The following is a 23,706-nucleotide window of genomic DNA, read 5'->3' as shown; positions in this document are numbered from 1 at the left end:
GCCTATCTTGAAAAGTGTAGCAGGTACGCTCTTGCAACTTTGTATGTAAAAGAGAAATTAAGATAACTGTGCAAGTTTTCTCGTCAACTAAAATATGTTCGCAAAAAATGTGGTTGCTATGCCAGCACATGGTGTGGATATGTTATTGTCTGTCGGAACAACAATGGATCCTGCTGTATCTGGTAGTTTCATGAAACTTAGTGTGTGGCAATAAAGAGATTAAGCACGCCATTTATTATATTTTGTTGGACAAAATAGAGTGGCTGTTGAAACGAAAATATTGAAAATACCGCACTTGGTCATAAAGTTAAGTGCATGAAACTATGTATGTTGAGAATGTATGGGTTTTTTTCTTTGGACAAAAAGTGGTTCTAAGGTTATGGAAATACATGTAGTCAAATACCAAACAAGTGAAGAAAAGAATTATCTCGCGATTCTATTGGTTGTCTTTATTGACTTTGTTCTCCCCATCCTCTTCGTTTTTAATCAGTAACTTATTTTAATCACAGTCGGTATCAGTGATACCAGTTTCGGTTTCATAATCAAGTTTACCTAAATCTATTTATGTTCTTCTTAATACTCGTATATTATAAACAAGATGATCAATCACGTAGGCGAATCTTGTCATGATACAACTTGCACAAATATTTACCTCGAGTTTCGTTATGAAATGTAATCTCTCACCATGAGTTCAGTTTAGGGCAACTATACCAAACCGACGATTGCAATTTGGATTCAAAGCGTGCAAACTGTGCACTGCTATAAAACATGGATAAAAACAAAACAGTTCACTCGAGTGAAAACCGGGCGTTCCTGAAAATTGGCGATTGCCAGGTGACAGTTCCTGAAAAAGCAAGGCTGAAGTAGTAGAGTATGCTTAACGACACTGTCGATATAAACCTTTCCGCTGACTATATAAATAAGATAGGTTCAAATGCATTATTTTCAGCACTTTGTGCAAAAGAAATACAAACAGAGGCAAAAAAAACACGTCTACTAAAGTACGTCAAACCCGACATTTAATGCGTTCTTATTTCAAACAGTTACACATATATAGACTGCATACTCCACAAAGAATATTGTCCCGAAAAGAATTTGTGCACATGTACACAAAACCGTAAGATTTTTTATTTGTTTTACCTACATATCAATGACGAACATGGCGTCTACATCTACAGAAGTGGCTATTTTGAGTGAGTTCAATGTATGGCTCTTTGTCTAAAGTAAAATACTTCCGAAGACCATACTTTGGTTAACCAATGCCATATATATTGAGTTTGAACGTATCTTCGTAAAATGAATTTTCTGTTCATAGTATAGAAACAAGTAGGAGCGTGACTGTGAACATAATGCGCCTATTATCTTAAAATCATGCTTTATCTCGATATCGTAATATACAGACTTGTACGTGTTTCGGATTTTAGGAAAATTGAAACAATACATGCTTACTTCTAAGAAACGCATGTTTGTCATCTTGAATATAAATATCAAGAGTAAATTCAATTTGCTTGCGTAAAGAATCTTAGGTAATTTACTTCCGATGATACACACATGCAAGAAAATATTTATAAAAGCAACTTATGTACAGCTACAATATCATTTTCGAGATATTTAAAATGGACGTTTCAAACAAATGAGCGTAAAATCAAGTGAATTAATTATTTTTAGGTCGGCTCGAAAGCACTGGTAGCGTTTTAAAGAGGTTTCAGCCACAGTAAAGTGTACCAACTCACATATGGTGATTATTACGTAAACATCGGGCAATCATTGGGCCGATTTGCCGACACTACGACCAAATGCCGATTAGTATTAAATGATCCAGGGACCAGAAAATAAATTACGTGCAACTGAACCATGTACGAAACGAACTGTTACAACAATTTTGAAAAATTCGCCCTCCGGATGTACAGATTATACATCCGAACTATGAACATAGAGAGAGATGGTTTATTTTGAATACATGTTCAATAAGCCACATGGCCCGTGAGAAAAACAAAATACACGATTTAACATTTACATAGCCGTTTTGGATTTATTGGGGCTAGTTTTTGAACGCAATGATGGTGGGAGAACACTGTCAACACCACAGCCCCCCGCCCCCTATTATTTTATATTGTTTTATATTGTTGCCTTGCCGGACTAATTACCTCCTGGTTTAATTTTATGAAATCTACATGTTTCGCAAAAACTTTTGTTATTAATTAAGATACATATATACTGTTTGAGCATTCATGCAAACATTTTGGAAGGAATAATCCTAAGAATGGTTTTGTAATTGTGCTATTGACTACAACACATGTAGTCGTGTTCAACGACAAGGCCGCATTGCTTAACTTTTAAACATATTCAAGGGTCTTCCACAGTGCACATGTGGATGGGGGAGGCATAATTAAAACGTTTCAAAAGTTCATGTTTGATTTATTTGTAAGGAACGATGGTTGTTCGGGAGTAAAACATACATTCTATGTGACGTGTTTTGGGATGGTAAGGAGTTGACCAATTTTACGTAGGAAGGTTTTATCAGATTCTGGATCAAAAAGAATTCTCATTTCTTCGAAAGAGTCTGTCGACATCATACCTTTTTGTGTTTTTTCGTCAAAATGCCACAGACTACCAAATTAACACTGTTTTTTGTGGGTTCTTAATGATATATTTTCAAAGAAGAAAGGTATTCAGTAGATTAAATTCATTTCAGGTACAAAAATGCAGATATATTTCTTAAAGTTTCTGCAATCACCACAAAACCTCACGACATTGTTGATTGGGTAGTACTGCCAATTTTGACACGAACACATATTCATTTTTGATTAAGACATTTCCGGGAAAAAGTAAATGTTTTTATTGTAACTCTGAAAAAAATATATTCTTTTTTAAAATTTGCTCAACTCCTAATTACAGCTGCACATGTTGCGACGAATATATGAAATATATGCTGGCTAAATATTGAGCCTCAAAGCTAAATAAAAACAAAATGTTTTATTCATGTTCAATTTGTGTCCTTCAAACCACTTTTGCACTGTCGAAGGCCCTAAAACAACTTGGCTTTATCTTTGTCCGAGCTTTTAAGAGTCCACTTATATTATTATACTAGTACATAATGCTCTAAGAATGTCTTAGAAAATATTGGAAAATAAAACTTTGTTGTATAAGACAAATATTTTATTTAAAAAAAAGATCGATTTTGATAACTTATTTTGGAAAACATACCCCCAAAATGTATGGAACCTTATATCAAGTTATGTGTTGCTCCGTCTACGTTCAATTCATCGATATCTTTGGTCAGTAAACAGATTATAATTCAAATTCATTCAATAAGAGGAAACATTCGGAAGCAAAGAAAAAACACCCAGCGTATTAAAACATGAACAGTTGATTGACAGAATTTATTCACTTGTACACAAGTAAGTTTTGAAACCTCTCTCAGCCTGAACTGACAATGCAGTAGGCTCGTTGAGAGGTGAAGTGTTTCTTTCACAAATACTTGTCATTGGTTCAAACTTGACACAGCTCCGACGTTTAGAATAGTGCTTATGTTAAAACACCATGGTATTTTTCTTCTATTTTGAGAAGATGACAAACAAACACAAATTGATACAAAATATGACCATAAACAAACATTTGCATTGGCTCAGAAATATATCGGTTAATCTTCTTATTATAAGCAACGCATACATGTACGTGCATAACGCAGTAAATAACAAAACGATAACAAAAACTTATCTGCCCTATGCTGATAATGTTTAGATAAACTCACGTTTGACCTTAATATTACAATATCGAAATAAATAGGAGATCATTACCATTTTCAACCCGTGGTAATACAATGAAAATGTAGTATTGCCGCAGGGCGGCCGTCCGGGTATCAACTTGGTGGTTTTCACTCAATAACTATAGCTTGGAGTTACGTATAGTAAAAAAAACATTTCTTGTAGCAAGTTTATTTGGAGATGAACTTTGTAATTGTATTTGGGGAATGTTGAGTCAAGGTCAAGGTCAAGGGCACTGTAACAAAAATAGAAAAAAAACTGTTTTCGCTCAATACCCAGGAGTGACTTTTAGTGATGCAATTTGGCATGTAGCAAGTTAATGTTGGGTTCAAAAGGGTTAAATTTACATTTAAATAAAGACGAAGTTTGTGATTGCTTTTGGAGATGGTAGATTTCGATTGCTTTTTGGGTTGGTGGGAGCTCAACGCATTGTGTAAAACCATATACATTTTCGAACATAAGAGTCTCATTTAAAAATATATATATACAACAAACTCTTGAGATTAGAAATTTATTGAGATTTTTTGTTTGTTTTATTTATCAATTCTCCGTATATTTTTAAGTATACATACTTGTAGATGATATAATGATACAATGGAACTACGGTATAGGCCAAAGCAAGCAAGAATCAAAACCCTTACCTATAATGCATTGTATTGACACAAAAAGCACAAATCATGATTATCAGAGAAATACCAAAGAGTGGGAACATTACGAAACAGTACACCGGGTATGATCAAGGAATTGACGTATGGGGGGGGGGGGGCGTAACCTAGGAGCACAACTTTTTGACAATCCCCACTCCCTCAAAAGTAATATAAAATGTTGCCCCCCCCCCCATAAACCGCTGGTGTCATTCACATACCATTAAGGATCAATGAAAGAACTTTTTAAGGTAACAAATGCTCAGGAAACCCCCGAATGGCTGTACTAATGGTTAAGATTTGTTTTATTGTGTGCGTTCAATAGTATAACTTGATAACTACTAGCTAAACTTCCAGTGAAACTTCATACAGCTGAAAAGAAATTGAAGATACATACGTATTAAACAAGGTCTCCGATTAAATATCATCAAGAATGTGTACATGATCAAGATGTATGCAAACAGAACAAAGTAGATACAATGATAATATACATATATGTAAATATATGCATTTTAAAGTGTCCAATGTACACTTGTGTGAACTTTTGATGCCTGATGACGCATGGAAAGGTTTAATGGATAAAATATGTTAATATTATACCGATTGAAAAATTGCAAATACGCTGTTTTAACCTTTAAAAATAAAAAAATAGGCAATTTCACTTCCTATTTCAATTAATAGTAAAAAACTAAAATACAAACTACCATTACTTTATCTGTTATGTTCTTTCGGACATTTATTGCTTACATTTTAGCAATCAGTTAGCAATATCCTTTCAAATATACCAAATATACCAAACTTAAATGTGGTCATCATGCATCAGAACATTACGGACAATAGCATATTAAACAGAGCGAAAACCTTTGTAAACATCGGATACCTATCGCATTATTTATTACAAAATATGGTCCTCAATTCTCAACACTTCAGAGGATTTTTTTCAAGTGTACGCTGGATTTATAAAATTTATGGATCAATGTAAATATATGTATATATATAAATCAGAAGATAAAACTACTTAATAAAAATGCAGTCAGTCAAGATAAATATTTTATATTGATAAATCTCTTCCTAAAATGGTTTTTCAAATACTTCAAAAGAAAAAATAAAACCCGCTGCTTGACGCTTTTATATACCGGTGCTAAAATGATATATCACCACTCTTTACACAACGAAAATTTATGACAAATGCATTATGCAATCACCTTTTTTATACAGCGATGTATCTCACTACAAGCGTGAGCAATCAAAAATAAGCAAAACATGTTTGCGTGAAACTATAGTAGCTCGATGAAACAAAAACAATTCAAGGTATTCAATACTAACAGAGAAACAATTCAATTAAGACCATTCTGACAATTTGCAGAAAAATACAACACTCATTTTTTTTTTAAATTTTGATCTTTGAACACAAACAGAGAAACAAGACAAGGAAGACTAAACATACAATTTGCAGAAAATGAATATCACACAAAGCTTTGAAAATGGCTTTATGATAAGCATAATTTTCATAATAATCAAACAAACATGGTTTTCAACCAATTGTTCAGTTAGAATTTCCTAAACTGTTTATATATCAAGAATCGTGATAATATGTTGTTTTCTCGATGTTATATTTTTTTTATCTGCATGATATCCACTTTTGAGTATCTCATACACACAAGGCCCTTCCTCTTATCTACACTCTGTTCCAATATGCTGATCGGAAAAGAGATGTGTATATATTTTATTATTATTTTACTACCACATTCTATTGTTTAACGTACGTAGGAACTTAGCTTAAGTAGCTACATCTATGTTTAAAGAGAATGGTCCAGCATGTGTTGTTCTTAAACATAAGAACGTTTTAAAGCAGAACATTACAAGCGAGAAATGCAAATGATTGATTGAAAGAAAGAATAAAACAGGTTCACACTCGATTTTAGATACACTTTTTGTTAAATTCCATCATGTATTGCGAAACCGATTTCACGTAGAAAATGAAACTTTTACTATGATGCAAGTTCTTGAATTTGTTCAAATCAAGAATCAAAAGTTATTTGTTAATATACCAGCAGCATACAGTTACAAAAAGTATTGATAGTTTTGATCAGCGCATTTAATGTATATACGACTAGTTATTTGCTTTTATGTCAGTGAAATCATCTCGAAGTCCATTAGATGATTGATTGGCTGACGCTTTTTCTTCTTCTGTATTAAACTTTCTCCACAGTTCAGACACCAAATCTGTCGTGACAAGATCCGTCGAGTTGCTAGTGATAACTCTAAGGACAAACACACCATCTTCTCGCAAGTACTGATCCGCGAATCTCCGGCAAACTTTCCTGTCCAATCCGCTCTGAATTTTATTGTCAATTTTCAGATATTTTTTAACGAATTGATAGCGACTGCCATTGTCAACGACCACAACTAAAGTTTTTACGAGGCTGTACAGTGATGCAATACCCATTATGAAAAACCAGAACCAAAGAAAGATGAAGAACTTTTCGTTGAAGAGGTTGATCGGGAGAACGCATTGTAGACTGTACCGAACAATATTCTGAAGCTGTCGAATCTGGAAGTCACAGAAAGTTACAAGAGGAAAGCGAGGACTGTTATCCCAAGGAGTGTTATCGGACAATTTGTGAAGGACCTCAAATCCATACATATTGTAATTCGATGCCATGAATGCATTCAGGATAAAGAACTGCGCAACAACATTTGCAAAGAACAAAAGCTTCACGATTACGTAGAGACCGGCAAGAAAATTACCACCTCGTTTACTACACATCAGACTGCATTTCTGACTCATTGCATCTCTCATCCTTGTATAGCGATTGTCTTTCCATGATCTCTCCGTTTTCAACCAGTGATCAATGATGTCAGCAAGAGTTTGAATAGTATCCTGTCGATCCTTCGGCGACGTCCCCTGTGTCTTTTCAGCCAGGTCGACCATGTTGTGAAGGCTTACACCGGCATGCGAATGGAGCAATCTCCAGATAATGTTCGGTATTTTGAACAAGAAAGCCTGAAAAAGCAGAATCAGCGGTACCCATTGGTAGTAGGTTATTTCCCTGTCCGTGCGTTCCTCAATTCCTTCAGGTAGCTGCTCATGAAAGGCTACGTGGTACGTATTGGAGATCCAGCAATAGTTTTCTATGTAGCCCTTATACCAGTCCTTGTCATAGTGTGCGGGGTTCCAACAGTGAATTGGCTTGCCGACGAAATGCGCTGTAGTGAGGAAGATGGCAATGATGACAAGTGAAACTGATGTGTACACGTGACTGAGTCGATCTATGGCGTCGTCGTTGTTATGCCCTTTGATCGTCTTAAACCTCGTTGTGATTTGGGCGATTAGTGACTCCCTAAAATACAACAATTTTTATCTTGTTTCTTACAATATATTACAGAACGTTCGGTTGTTTTAAATAACATCTGAATTGCATATTTCGGAAAAACATTGACACACAAACGATACTTGTTATAGCCCTTTGATCGTCTTAAACCTCGTTGTGATTTGGGCGATTAGTGACTCCCTAAAATACAAGACTAGAAAACTGAAAGAGTTATTATACTAAAACAACAAATTGTATCGAAAAAAGTAAAATATCCTCAACATTGTTTCAAGATACACAATTTTAAACTTGTATTTCAAGTTATTAACCATTTCTTGGAATATTTTCTTTGAGTTTGAATACTGAATTAGCCATTTTAGTAACAGTTTATACACTCATACGATGGCGTATTTCTTAAGATATTTAACAACATTTTTGAGTAATGTTCATGACAACAAAATCCTTACATGGTTTATTCAAAGACACTTAACATAAATCCTCTTTCACAGCTCGTTATGCGGCAGTTTGCATCGTTTTTGTTTAACTTTTATAAGAATATTGTCCTTCGATACTTATCTGTGACATTTGCTCAATGCGATTGGATGGCATTTGCTGATATGTTATCAAACAGATATTACTCCTAACCTAAATTTAAATCAATATTAAGAAGAATTTCATAAACTGACTGAAGTTATTTTATTAAATCCTTACGCTTTATTTCAAATATAAAAGCAAAAAAATACATCAAGACTTTAATACATATATAACATTGTGTGAAGTACTTTAGAACATAAATGATAGCTCCAAACACTCAACAATTACACATGGTATTTTGAACCCATGGTATTAGAATGAAGATGTAGTTGGGCCGCCGGGCGGTGGTCCGGGTGTCAACTTGGCGGTTTCCACTCAATATCTTTAATTATGATTAAATGCACTGTGCTGTTTGTGGAGTTTTGTGCTGTTCTTCTATGTTTCTTGTTTGTGATTTTATGTTCTATGTCTATGGCGTTTACCCAGTGCCATTAAACCGGGTTTATGTTTAAACATTTGCTACTGAGCTTGTTTCTGTAGCTTTTTGCATAAATATTGACATATACTGATGAAACCTCACGTGTAGCTCTACATTGGGATTACATTTGTGATGTGTAGATTCATAGTCAATGTTTATTACAAATGCAATAAAGTCATTATGGGGTCAAGGTAAAGGACACTGTTAAAAAATAGAAAAACGGTTTCTGCTTTATAACTATAGTAAAGAGTTACGTATAGTGATTTAACTTGTCATGTAGCAAGTTAATTTGCAGATGAACCTTGTAAAACCGTTTCGGGAATTTTAAGACAATGTCAAAGGCACTGTGACAAAAATGAAACAACAACAAATGTTTTTGCTCAATGTCCTTGGTCAGCGTGTCTTTTAGTGATAAATTTGGAATATAGCAAATTAATTTTGGGATAAGCAGGCTTAAACTTGCTTTTAAATAAATTGCTTTTTGAGATGGTGGGATCACGAAAAAGGACGATGTGGCTAATTTCGTGAGTTAACATTGATGGATAGCGATGAAACTTGGTGTAGGTAACTTATGTAAAGACGTAGATTTCGATTACATTTTAGGGTTGGTGGGTTAACAAGGTCAAAGTCGCTGCTACTTAAAATATAAAAATGAATTCATTTCAAAAACTTGAATCCGGAATAACTTATTATGATGAAACGTATTATGTAGAAAACTTACGTTAAGGCGTACCTTGGGGTTGCTTTTAGGGTCAGGAAGTTAAGGTAGTATAAATGTCTGAGTGAGAAGGCTGATGAGAAGGTGTAGCTTTTTGAATTGGTAGGGTCAAGGTCACGGTCGATGTTCTTACAAAAGGTAAATTTATTTCTGCTCAATGACTTGAGATAGGAATAAATACTATGGATGCAACGCGTTGTGTATGAAGCTATGCGAAGTCATACCATTGGATTGCTTTTCGGTTGATTGGGTACAGGTCAAGGCCGCTGTTCCAAAAATAGATAAATGATTTTATTTTCAAAATTAGAATAGTGTTGAAACTTGGTATTTATGTGAATATATACATAAGGAAATGTAATCAAGGTCAAGGTCGTTGTCCATAAAAAAATCAAGTTCAAGTAACAAAAATGTCGTATGTTCGAAACTTCCTGATTGCACAAATTAAAGACCTGGTTTCGTCATATTGCGCGTTTTCTATAGTTTCGATTTGGCATTGCTACATATTCGAACATTGAGTGGTCATTTTTTTTAAATATTTAGAACAAACTCTAGAGAATAGAAATGTATTAAGATTTTTGTTTTGTTTTATTAATCAAGTCTCCATACATTCCTAAGTATACATACATGTGGATGGCATTATGGAACTACAATATTAGCCCAAGAAAGCAAGAATCAAAACCCTAACCTATAATGCACTGTATTGACACGAAAAACACACATCATGATTATCAGAGAAATACTAAGGAGTGGGAACATAACGAAACAAACACACAGAGGTGGATCTAGGAATTGACGTCAGAGGGAGCGTTACTTAGGAGCACAACCCTTTTACAATCGCCACTCTCTCAGACGCGAAATATAAATGGTTTAAAATGTTTGCAGGGTTGTATTTTGTTGTTTTGTGTTTGATTGTTGTATTATTATTGTTGTTGTTTTTTTTTTTTTTTTTTTTTTTTTTGGGGGGGGGGGGGGGTATTGAGGGGGACTTTAATCCGCTGGTGTCACCCACATAACATTAAGGATCAATGAAAGGACTTTTTAAGGTAACAAACGGTCAGAAAAAAACACGATTTGTTGTACTTATGTTTTATTGTGTGCGTTCAATAGAATTACTTGATAACTACAAGTATAACATCCAGTTTAAACTTCATACAGCTGAAAAGAAATGGAAGATAGGTATTAATCAAGATCTCCGATTAAATATCATCAAGAATGTGTATATGAAATAGAAGTATGCAAACAGAACAAAGTCAATAAAATGATAATATACATAATTGTAAATATACATATTAAGGTGTCCGATGCCCAATAGTGTGAACTTTTGATGCCTGATGACGCTTGGAAAGGGTTAAATTGGTAAAATATATGTTAATATTATACCGATTGAAAATTTTCAAATACGTTCACGTTTATATCTACCGGTGCTAAAATGATATATCACCGCTCTTTATACAACGAAAATTTAAGAAAATGCATTATATATTCGTCTTTTTATACAGAGATTTATCTCGCTGCAAGCGTGAGCAATCAAAAGTAAGCAAAACATGTTTTATTGAAACTATAGTAGCTCGATGAAACAAAACAAATTCAAGGTATTCAATGCTAACAGAGAAACAATACAATAAAGACCATTCTGATAATTTGCAGAACAAAACAATATTTATTATTTTCAATTTTAATCGTTGACAAAAACAGAGAAACAAGACAATGAAGACCATTCATACAATTTTCACAAAATGAATGTAACAGACTACACAAATTGCTATGTTCACCTTTCGGGGTTCGAACCCACGACCGCTTGCTCTGCAGGCGGACGGACACTCTATCGCGTCGCTGTAAAGGGGCTGTACTCCGTATGATAAAATAGCGAAAAAAAGAAAAGGAAATTGTCGAAAACTGACATAAACTTGGCATCGATGTGAACAATGCATTGAAACTTCTAACTGAAGTACCACATAGTTTATTATTTATTTAAGTTATTTCGTATTTTTCCATTAAAAAAAGATTACTGGGTATGTCTACCAGGTAGAATTCATTCCTTATGCGTGATTGGCTAGTCGGTGTTATCACGTGATATTACCGAGGTAGGTGTATAGCTTAATTATGTCACCCAATTAGAGTAAGCCGTCGTAGCTCAGTGGATACGACGCTGGACTGCACTTTTGGCGACACGGGTTCGAACCCAGTCTCCGACACATTTTGGTATTTTTTTTTACTTTTTTGGTGCCAATCTGGTGTACAGACCTTTTAAAAGCTAGCTCTTTAACGAGACAGTATAAGTGCCGCTATATACACATCCAATACCCGGTTACATGAATATCACACAAAACTTTGAAAATGGTTTGATGATAAGCATAAATTTTCATCATAAACAAACAAACATGGTGTTCAACTAATTGTTCACTTAGAATTTGCTAAACTGTTTATCTATCTTTTCTCGATGTCATATAATTTTTATCTGCATGATATCCACTTTTGAAGTATTCCATACACACAAGGCCCTTCCTCTTATCTACACTCTGTTCCGATATGCTGATCGGAAAAGATGTTTATTTTTTATTTTTTTACTACTGTTTTACCGTAAGTAGGAATGATTGAAAGAAAGAATAAAACAGGTTCACACTCGATTTTAGATACACTTTTTGTTAAATTCCATAAGTATTGCGAAACCGATTGCACGTAGAAAATGAAAACTTTTAACTACGATACAAGTTCTTGAATTTGTTCAAATCAAGAATCGAAAGTCAGTTGTTAATATACCAGCAGCATACAAAAATATTGATAGTTTTGATCAGCGCATATAATGTATATACGAAACAACGGTGAATACATTTATCAGTTTCATTTTTGACTGAAGGTGCATTTCTTAAGACTAGATATTTGCTTTTATGTCAGTGAAATCATCTCGAAGTCCATTGGATTTTAGATTGGCTGACGCTTTTTCTTCTTCTGTATTAAACTTTCTCCACAGTTCAGACACCAAATCTGTCGTGACAAGATCCGTCGAGTTACTAGTGATTACTCTAAGGACGAACACACCATCTTCTCGCAAGTACTGATCCGCGAATCTCCGGCAAACTTTCCTGTCAAATCCGCTCTGAATTTTATTGTCAATTTTCAGATATTTCTTAACGAATCGATAGCGACTGCCATTGTCAACGATCACAACTAAAGTTTTAATGAGGCTGTACAGTGATGCAATACCCATTATGAAAAACCAGAACCAAAGAAAGACGAAGAACTTTTCGTTGAAGAGGTTGATCGGGAGGACGCATTGTAGACTGTACCGAACAATATTCTGAAGCTGTCGAATCTGGAAGTCACAGAAAGTTACAAGAGGAAAGCGAGGACTGTTCTCCCAAGGAGTGTTATCGGACAATTTGTGAAGGACCTCAAATCCATACATATTGTAACTCGATGCCATGAATGCATTCAGGATAAAGAACTGCGCAACAACATTTGCAAAGAACAAAAGCTTCACGATTACGTAGAGACCGGCAAGAAAATTACCACCTCGTTTACTACACATCAGACTGCATTTCTGACTCATTGCATCTCTCATCCTTGTATAGCGATTGTTTTTCCATGATCTCTCCGTTTTCAACCAGTGATCAATGATGTCAGCAAGAGTTTGAATAGTATCCTGTCGATCCTTCGGCGACGTCCCCTGTGTCTTCTCAGCCAGGTCGACCATGTTGTGAAGGCTTACACCGGCATGCGAATGGAGCAATCTCCAGATAATGTTCGGTATTTTGAACAAGAAAGCCTGAAAAAGCAGAATCAGTGGTACCCATTGGTAGTAGGTTATTTCCCTGTCCTTGCGTTCCTCAATTCCTTCAGGTAGCTGGTCATGAAAGGCTACGTGGTACGTATTGGAGATCCAGCAATAGTTTTCTATGTAGCTCTTATACCAGTCCTTTTCATAGTGTGCGGGGTTCCAACAGTGGATTGGCTTGCCGACGAAATGCGCTGTAGTGAGGAAGATGGCAATGATGACAAGTGAAACTGATGTGTACACGTGACTGAGTCGATCTATGGCGTCGTCGTTGTTATGCCCTTTGATCGTCTTAAACCTCTTTGTGATTTGGTCGATCAGTGACTCCCTAAAATACAACAATTTTTATCTTGTTTCTTACAATATATTACAGAACGTTCGGTTGTTTTAAATAACATCTGAATTGCATATTTCGGACAAACATTGACACACAAACGATACTTGTTATAGTTAAATGTTGATTTTCTACTATGCATTTCAGTACATTTCAGTATATTTTATGTCAAAAAGTACTTTACTGCGATTGCAATTATAAGACAAAATTTAAGTTTTGATTTTAAAAGCGAATTGAGATATAAAAAATATATAGAAAACTGGAAGAGTTATTATATATAAATAAAACAACAAATTGTATCGAAAAAGGTAAAATGTCTTCAACATTGTTTCAAGATACACAATTTTAAACTTGTATTTCAAGTTATTAACCATTTCTTGAAATATTTTCTTTATATAAGAGTCTGAATACTTAATTATCCATACTGATTTTTCACTCATACGATGGCGTATTTCTTATTAAATTATTTACAATTATTTTGAGTAATATTCATGACAAAACAAAATCCTTACATGGTATTTCATTGACCGTTAACACAAATCCTCTTTCTCAACTCGTTATGTGACAGTTTGCATTGTTTTAGTAAACTTTATAAAAACATTGTCCTTCGATACTTATCTTATCAGTGGCATTTGCTCAATGCGATTGGATGGGTTTTGCTGATATGTTATCAAAAGATATTACTCATTACCAAACTTTAAATATAGTTTTGAATATTAAGAAAAAAGTCATAAACTGACTGAAGTTATATGATTAAATCCGTACGCTTTATTTCAAATTTTAGAAGCACAAAAATACATTTCGACTTTAATATATAAAGTACATTATGTAAAGTAATTTAGTACATAAATGAAAGCCTCGAACACTCAACAACCACACAGGGAATTCACCTGCAAATGGATTAATAACGAGATGCAAGCCATCAACTTTCTTATATATATTTTTTATATAAGCGGTCAAGATTCTTCGAACACATTGGGCATATTGCACAGTAATTTGTTAAAGCTAACATCGTTGTGATGTTTCAAATCTTATTGCTCTGGAAGTTTCATGGATGCACTTACTAACAGCTGTATTCTGACAAGATTTGAGACAATTGTTGAGGTTGTTCTTGTATTTAAATCTATAAGCACATAAGTCGCTCAATCGTTGTTTAATTGAACAAAATTTTGAAAATCGGGCCTTTGTGAACACGAAATTGAGCCATATGTCCGAAAATACTTACAAATGTGACAGTGCTTTTGGATATACAATATTTAAAGCCGAACCGATGGGTAATATCAGACAATGCAATGCAATTTTGAATGTTCTAGTGCGAGTTTATTCAAAGTTTTTATAGTTTAATTAATAATACTGAGTACCATATCAAAAGGCAAATAAACCCAGAGACAATCTTTTCAAAAAACCTATTGCATATATTTGAATGCATTCGGAGATCAAAGACAATTATTCTGATAAATTGCAATTTAGGATACAATATGAGACACTATTTCTACAGTACTCTCTTGGCAGGCAGAATAATTCGAAATAATTTTAACAAATTTGCATGGACATTCTTTTCTATAATGCATATGGAAAGTTGCCAGCAGTTACTGCGACGACCTTATATTTGTTCCACAATTTGCAGTAAAACTTAACTTCAAAACGGCCAAGATAATGTGCCCATACCATATGCTTCATTTGTTTTACGTCAGCTCTTACTATGATTAATTATATATTCTTTAACTTTTGAAACCGTACACTTAAAATTGCTACGCGAACATAGCAGCGTCGATCTTTCACTTCAAACAGCCTTTGGCCACGAAAACAAAGTCATACAGTGTCGGTCGTAGTTGAATTAAACAAATCAATATTTCATACTTGATGTACATCAAACTGAGACTTTTGACATTTTTATCTAATAGTGTGCGCATTAAGATGAGATCATGCTGCGAATGTCCTTTTGTATCAATAATACATCATTTTAATATTTTGAAACAGATAAGACAGATATAGTATGTGCACTCATATCTGGCCATGACTTTTATGCGATTTACACGGTAAGTCTTTTTTTCCTTCGTGTTAGTATTCAGTTACATGACATAGCACTAGCGGATCCGTCACCCTGCGCACACTCCTTCCTCTAAAATCGTCAAACTTTACTTTTTATTCCCATACAGGAGGAAATATTAATAACATACCCCCAAAATGCACTTTTCGGACTAAATATTATTAAAATTTTCTTTAGGGAATAACCCTTAGCCCCGTTCAACACATAAAACCAAAGAAATTTCGATTATGACGGAGGGGCGCAAGTCAAAAGGTTACGCCCCTAAGATACGCCTCTCAAGCGCCTCTCTGGACCTGCCTCTGCATAGAGTAGCATTTAATTGCTATCAAGCTTAATCCAAAAGCAGAACGTGACATGACATTGTCGACCTAATAAAAAAATAAATGTATCTGTATATGTTTTAATGTTAAGCGCGTTAGCTTTTTGTCCAAACAATGCAGCCAAATAAATTCTTTACAACGATGTATATATATATATCTTTGTATATATATATATACATGAACTTTGACGATGATAGATTTGACAAGGTGATTTTCAAAACTATGCTCAAGATTGTTCTTTCTACACCAAATAGTTTATCAAATAAATAACTGTCTTTAAATCATCGAATATCATTTTATCTAAAAATCAATTTCGTTTGTCCTTTACAGCCCGGTATCTTCTGAAACGCAAGTCTTCGCCTCTTCTGGGGATTAGACTCAGCGGTAGGACACCTATCGTTCATAGTACCTGCAAACATTTTAGATAATTTCTTGATTTAAAGAAATACAATAAAAGGTCAAATAACAGTGTTCGCATAACGAACAAAATATGATAAAGATGAGGTCTCAGAGATAGAACAAGATAATTTGAATTTGTTTGCAATAGATCAATCATATATAGAAAGCACTTAATTGATATGAAAATAATATTCAACTTAAGTGTTGCCTTGTGTGTTTAAGAGCATGAAATTCAAATTCAAATATCAGCATACCTCCTGGATTGTATATTTCTGGGTATAGAGCACTGAGCGTTTGTTGGTTGTCATAATCCAAGTCCATGGGAGGCGAGTTTTCGGTTGCCCATGGAGACTGAACCATTCGAAGCCTCTCCGCATTCGCTAATGCCGACACTTGAAAGAAAGCTTCGCAAGATAACTGTTATGTGTATATATTTATAAAGAATTGTATCAATATAATATTAACTTAGTACACATAAATCACAACCTTAGTCAATGATAATTTGAGAAATATAGGAACTAGTTAACAAAATGAAGGCATTTTGCAATATCTAAAGCAATAGCATTGTCTGTTTGAATATTTATGGTGAATTGACGATGTTGCTACAAAAATAACATTGGTACCTCCTCCAGACCGACCATTCTCGACATTTGACTCGGTCTGTTTTGGTCGCTGCAAAGGTTGTGCCAATCCAATATTGACCTTTTGGAACGGAAATCGGAATGAACGGGGAACAAACCTGAATAAGATGCACATTTATTCTTAAGATCAAATATTTCGTGTAGGAAATTCGATATTATTAATTTGATTTTAGAGAAAGCTGATGTTCTAAAAGTTGCATCAAATGATATTAACAATATAATAAACAGTATTTCTTAATTACATAACTGAATAATTGTACTACCCAATTTACTTACTGTGAAAACTGTTGCGAGTTTTCGATCAATTTTCGTGTGGTTTCTCTTAGTTCGTCTTCAAATGATATAGTACCGGGCTTGTTGTTACTTGGTTGTTGTCCAGAGTATTCGTGTTTCAGTGTTATTCTATCTAATGTAGGATTGACATACAGTTCATCTGACTTATCCTGACCACAAGCGTTTTGTTCAATTTTCTTTTCGAACAAATGATTGTTTGGTTTTCCAACATACTGTGCTTTAGGGTAAGAATTCTCATTTGTTACACTATCTGGAGTTTCATCATGAATCTGTGGATTAAACTCAAATTTAACTTCTTGGTGAACTTTAGCATTCATTCTTCTTTTGCGGTCAATCAATAAATTAGTATTAAAGTTTACAATGTTATCACTGGTGTAACTGGCCATATCAAATGCCTTGGGATTTTCTGTTGTTCTATTCTCTGATCCCTGCTGAAAGTAAACTGAGCGTGTGTCGTGATCCATAAGATATTCGCGTTCATTATCATGGACGTCATATTCATTCGCCATGTCATCTCTTTCATCGAGTTCTTTGACTGGTTGAAGCCAACGAGAAGGAATGTCATATGACTGATCAGAGAAGGGACCATTTAACATACCCTTTTGTTGTGCTTGACAGTCATTGTCTTGAGCAATAGATTTGTCAATCTCTTCTGCAGTTGGAAACTCTTCTTCAACTTTACGTAGGTTCTGTGAGTAATCAGCCCTGTAATGTTTGTTACTCTGGTTAAACACTTTTTGCTCTATAATTGGCGTGGCTACTGAAGGGCGACTAAGACCATGGTTGTAATCAAAGACTTGACCATGATGGTATTCGATCGTTATTTTGGACTGACGATCGTTTATCATGCACTCTGTGGGCATCAAAGGCGCCGTGTCCACCGTTGTTTGGTCTGTATCTTGGCTTGCTTCTTCTGATGTTGGGGTTCGAATTTCATTCACTCGTTCCGTATAACCGTTTACATCAATTGTAGCGTTTACGGGGCATAGTTTAGTCGATACAGTTTCGATGTCGTTTTTTAGTGTTTCTTCTCCAAGATGCACACCAGTTGTGTTTTCCATTACAGAGAAGAATGTCTGAAGAAACGGAAATTGTATTATGAAAGTTTTATAAACTACTCATTGAGTCAATCTTCACACAAACATTTATATAAGTACAACTGCTAGACTCCACAAATAACATTTTCTACGCCACTTTTTTGTTAAAACTACATGCAACAGATTTTAACTTTATTACAGATGGCTGGTGCGCAGTGTAAGCGTAGCATATCATACAGTGCGAAAAATATTTTACAAAATGATGTGACACAACTTATATCACATATCAACTCATTTAAATAAGCAAATAAGTGGCAACAACATCCAACCTGAAGGACTTTGTCAGATATCCATTTCGCGTGATGTTTGATAGTTTCAGTTGAAGCGGAGAACAAACCATTTATCGGGATACTCCTCATAAGCGACTGGGCACTTGAAGAAAGAAAACAGTTTTCGTAATAAACTTTCATACATTTGGATAATCTACAATTAATGCCTTTAGACAAATTAATTAATTAGATTACGCATCAAAACCTGCGTACACAATTATTTTTTGCATAGATATCAGAACTTCTTAAATGTTTTCTCGAACGAAATGGCCATTTCAAATGTTAGCTCCTAACATGTTTAATATTTTAAGCATTTCTTGAGCTCCTCTCATTTGTTCGTTAAAATGACGATCAATAAACGGTTTCGCTATCAATTTTACAACAACCAAAGTTTAGCGAAAGATAGTTGACGTAGAAATTTTACGAACGCTTAAAGATTTTTGTCATTTAACGATAAGGTCCATCGTTAAGCATTCAACAGCTGAACGAATAAACGGCCCAACATCTTCAAATATATATTTATTATTTTGATTTTGTTTAACACCGATGAGCGCATAATTTATACTCACTGCCAATATTTGCGCAAATGTCAACTTAAAAACAAGCATTTTAAAACATGAATACCTCATTGAATTGAAGGATGGTACTGTCAGCATAAACTTCTCGGTCTGAAGAAGGTAAAACAAAATGATAAAGTTAAAATAACTTGTCTTTAGTTTATACATTTATGAAAACTTCATTTAATATTCTGATAAAGATATTGCATCTTCATTTCAAAAGATACATGTGTGAATACGTGGAGCAGTTAAAAACAAAAGCCTTAGTGGAACATGAACATTTTCTACCAATTACCCGTAGAGATAACCATTTACATAATATGTAGGTTATTTGAAATAACTAGAAAGTGACATATGGCTTTTAAGTTGAACGACTTTTTATTTATAACAATATCTCCGATTGCAAAATGACAACGTAAAAACTGAGACAAAATTTACTCAAAAGATATTGCTATCGGGCTGTAAAATTCTGGAAAGTTTCAGTTGATACACGAATTATTCGAAGGAACTGACTAGCTGATGGACAATCCGACTACTACATATTTCCTTAAATGAGTTTTTTTTTTCAAAACAATATAAATTATCATGCTGAACATTTAAAGCTGCACTCTCACAGATTGAACGTTTTGACAACTTTTTTTATTTTTTGTCTTGGAACGAGCCAATTTTTGCGAAAATCCATTGAAACCAGTTATATAAAACTGCTGACAAAAAATTAGATCGCAGAATTTTATATTTGAGTTCAAACGGTTTAGGCTATAAAACATTAATTTTCGACCAGAAATATAAAATTCTACGATCTGATTTTTTGTCAGCAGTCTTATATCATGGTTTGCAGATATTTATGCCAAAAACTTGCTCTTTCCAAGACAAAAAAAATAAAAAAAGTTGTAAAAATGGTATATCCGTGAGAGTGCAGCTTTAAAAGAAAAGTCATATATGCCTGCGACGTATGTTGTGATATCCACCGTCTGTCCAACCATTGTGAAATTCTGTTCTCGTCAGTCGTCATGCACGTTTCACACACATGCCTTACAACCCCTGCGACATCATTGATGTTGTCACATTGTATTATCTGCAAAAAAGAAAGCCACGCTATGACAACTTCAGATCACAAGATAATTTAATTGGATAGCAGCCAGTGGCTCAAACATACTACTGTTTAGTTTTGTACTAGCACATAAATCGCGCGTACACAGAAAGTGGAAGTTTAAACAACATATATGCGGGAAATCGCTTAAACATCGAATACCATGAACATAATCATGTTTACTAACAAGCAAAAACTGTATACGAAAGAACATGACCCATTAATGTAAATGTTGTATTCCGTAAAGCAGAAAATGTCAATTTACACGGAATATAAATCGCATCAGTTGCTTTGCGGTTCGCGGATGGCTATTTGGAACTGAGACACTACTTACAATAATGCGTGCATTTAAAATCAATTATAGATCGGTATTCTTTAAAAGACATTTCACATACTTTACATGTCAAACTATGTTTCTGAACAAGATTTGACAGCGCAGCATGCAGACGGGCGAAGTTGCTAATCACGTGTCCAGGATATTCATAACTGCAAAGATTCAAACATAGTTTAGACCGTCCCGAAAGTTCAGTGGTGGAGCGTCCGTATCGGGCGTTGATACGTCCTGGGTTCAACTCCGAAAGCGTCATACCGAAAGGAGTTAAGATATGTTACCAGAAACATATTTGCCTGGCGCTCGGCTTTAGTGGGGTAGTATTTGAAACTTTGCTGGGGTTCCGTCTACGGACCGCTCACCTTTTCTCCAGTTCTGCTAATATCTATACTGTGAATTGCATGCACTACTATTTCATCTCAATCAGGACATTTATAAAACACACTTTCACTAAAGGGTATATCCATAATGCAGCAGTATGATGGGCTTACAATAATCAAGTGTTTAGCTTCGTAATATAAGTTATAAAAAATGTTTTAACTGCACATGGAACAAACTAAGATTCTGAAGGCATGTCCAATAATTTCATATTCGGGCGCTTCATATACAAAGGTTAAAACAGCTGGTAATAATCAATCCAGCCGGGTCTGTTTAGTATGAGGTATTAAAGCCAAAATCAGGGTAAAGAGACTTGTAAATATCCCTTTTGAAACCGTTTCCAAAATCACTTATATTCATTTCAAGATACTTCACGCTGTGTTCATGCAAATGTCTGAGTAAAATTATATGACATATGTATCAGAGCTAAATTTAAACTATGTCAATCCTAATTTCAGGATTAACCTGAACTAGAACCCCCCTGACATACCTCTTGGTCTTTTCGTCTGGAAAAGTAACCAACCAACAAGTTGTATATTTCAATGAAAGGCAGGCAATTCGTGTGACAAGATTTTGAACAATGCTATCGTCTCCCATTGTATTAATGTTTTCGAACACCACACATGTGTTTTCATCAATGTCCAAGTCAGAAAAATGTAAATGGCTGGCACCAGGAATGATACGGTAGTCTCTTTCGACTAGCAGTATGTTGTAGCTGTAATACAACATTTTAACACATGTATTTATGAGCAATTATACTGTCAACCATTCAAAAGTGCAAGGATGCGTTATAAGAAGGAAAATTGTAAACGTGAAACGACATCAAGATACGCGTTTTGCTCATAAAAGGAACTCATACTGCGAATCATCATACCGTACTGTCAAAACTTAAAAATAATAAAACTTGTAAATGTTTAAGAAGTGTATCATTTAAGCATCACATACCGTGTCTCCAACAAATGCAACAAAGTCGTGTTTTCAATTACTTTGCTACACGCAATGAGTGTGATTTGTTTCTCAGGGTATTTCATAGTCCAGTGATGAAATGATAAATTACCTGAAAGCATAGGGAACCACGTTTTCGTTTTGTTTTTGTTTTGGCAAAGAGAAGTTGCTTTATTCATTAATAATTATAATAAGATTATAAGTAACGTTATAGTATTGTTGTTTTGCATTTCTTTTCCATATTTTCGATTTTCTGATAACAATGGATCAAGTATTGATAATTCCGAATGGAAAAACGCTGCTGTACCTTTGTTTGGGGCAATCCATTATTATTCAATGCGTTTATCAGGGTGGGGAATCACGTGACTTAAAGGGGTTCTCACATGGGTCACCACGGGTCACAACCGATGTAAACAAACCAGTGACGTTAATTTCTTAAATATTTTTTTTACAGAAAATATATGAAAAAATGTCGCCCTATAAAAGACTATCCTATTTTTTGCGTCTACACGGATGAAATATTTTAGATTTGCTTGTATTTTAATGAAGCAATCCTTGGCAAAAACTCAAATTGACGGAATTTTGTAGAACGATGCAACGCTGAAATTTTGGCCAAGGATGGAACAGTCTACGTCGCTTACAGAGACCCGCCTTCGTTCTTTTACTAGAGTTTGATTAAGAGTGTAGTTTCTTAAAACAATTCGACAAACCTTTTCACAAAACCGCCGCCTGATGGAGCACTGTCAAAATATTATTTTGAAACTGGTTTGTCAGTGTTTGAGGAAATTTATCACCTTATCAAACTCAGGTAATACCGCTAAGGCGGTGTTCTTAAAGCGGCTTAGACTTCCCTTTGTTTCATTTAAAATGGTGAAGAAAAGGAATTTAGTTATCTTTGTCTTAAGTCTTTATTCGAGGCAAAATGTTGCCTTCCGACGTAGCATTTATGACGTTATTTATCACGTGGCATACACACACTGATTCTTGTTGAGTGGAAAATTGTTTTTCACATAAACATATCCTACCGGATGCAGATTGGTCGTCAATGAAATCGACTTGCATATCGATGTGTCGAATGCTTTGCCTTTCACATAACTGCTGCCATTGTGTATTCTCATCTCTTTCATACTCCACAACCAGACAAAACTGCGCCCAAGGGAAATGCTCCGTAATGAAGTTCTGCTGTGCAATGAGAATGTTGTGTTGGTCCAATCTGAAAGTGTCACATTTCGAGGACAATTGTTTACAACCCTTAACCAGAAATTTTAAAGTGGAATAAAAATAGTCCATACTTTGCATTAAAAGCAAGTTAGATTTGTTATCTAACTTGGTTAATAAAATCGGTTGGATGGTTGGGGACACTTGTTTACAGCCATTTTGGAATACATGATGACAGATGTATTTGCTGATATATAGGCTCAATTGTGCTTACATGCAAAACCCTAACCCCAATGTGTGACGCCAGGGTGAGTATTATAACTCTCATATTATACGTATAGTCAAGATCAAAATTAACTTACAGTTCAATAATGTCCTCTGACATCGTAGTCTGTAAAACAACAGGTGACAACATCTTTCCTAGGCTTAGCATGTCCCTCAACGTGACCAGCAGGTTTGGCATATCCCGTTTCACAAGGACAAGAATCTGTTAAAAATAACTAACATACATTTCTTCATAATACATAATACAAGATAAACCACTAACACTTAAATTTTAACTATAAGAACTTGCCTTTTGCTCTTGGTCTTTTGACTTCGCTCTCTTTTTCTT

General features: G+C 34.7%; 3 protein-coding genes across 3 annotated transcripts; all 3 read right to left on the bottom strand.

Annotated features, from left to right (window-relative positions):
* Window positions 1–5,920: 5,920 nt before the first annotated feature.
* On the bottom strand, window positions 5,921–8,251 carry LOC128214941 (innexin unc-9-like). Its single transcript, XM_052921663.1, has 2 exons — window positions 8,193–8,251; window positions 5,921–7,755 (listed from the first exon to the last, which is right to left on the bottom strand). Coding segments are annotated over exons 1-2 (1,233 nt in total). The 5' UTR covers window positions 8,195–8,251; the 3' UTR covers window positions 5,921–6,524.
* Window positions 8,252–11,086: 2,835 nt separating this feature from the next.
* On the bottom strand, window positions 11,087–14,187 carry LOC128213300 (innexin unc-9-like). Its single transcript, XM_052918902.1, has 2 exons — window positions 14,077–14,187; window positions 11,087–13,558 (listed from the first exon to the last, which is right to left on the bottom strand). Coding segments are annotated over exons 1-2 (1,233 nt in total). The 5' UTR covers window positions 14,079–14,187; the 3' UTR covers window positions 11,087–12,327.
* Window positions 14,188–16,167: 1,980 nt separating this feature from the next.
* Window positions 16,168–21,656, bottom strand: LOC128212786 (uncharacterized). The gene is made up of 9 exons (XM_052918095.1): window positions 21,481–21,656; window positions 20,677–20,767; window positions 20,135–20,266; window positions 19,259–19,302; window positions 18,635–18,737; window positions 17,251–18,344; window positions 16,957–17,072; window positions 16,588–16,725; window positions 16,168–16,343 (listed from the first exon to the last, which is right to left on the bottom strand). The coding sequence occupies exons 1-9, from the start codon at window positions 21,585–21,587 to the stop codon at window positions 16,231–16,233; spliced, it is 1,938 nt and encodes a 645-aa protein (XP_052774055.1). The 5' UTR covers window positions 21,588–21,656; the 3' UTR covers window positions 16,168–16,230.
* Window positions 21,657–23,706: the final 2,050 nt, after the last annotated feature.

Source organism: Mya arenaria, chromosome 13 (assembly GCF_026914265.1).
Source record: "Mya arenaria isolate MELC-2E11 chromosome 13, ASM2691426v1".
Taxonomy (NCBI): Eukaryota; Metazoa; Mollusca; class Bivalvia; order Myida; family Myidae; genus Mya; species Mya arenaria.
Note: the sequence above shows the minus strand (reverse complement) of the source record. Positions and strands in the feature narration are given on the sequence as shown.

Bases quoted from the DNA above. Each gene is read 5' to 3' on its own strand.
- LOC128212786 (XM_052918095.1), bottom strand. From the start codon at position 21,587: ATGGGAGACGATAGCATTGTTCAAAATCTTGTCACACGAATTGCCTGC. The intron at 20,267-20,676 runs GTATGTGAAATG...TCTTTTTTGCAG, and splicing joins AACATAGTTTGACATGTAAA to ATAATACAATGTGACAACAT. The intron at 18,345-18,634 runs GTTGGATGTTGT...CCGTTTCTTCAG, and splicing joins TATCTGACAAAGTCCTTCAG to ACATTCTTCTCTGTAATGGA.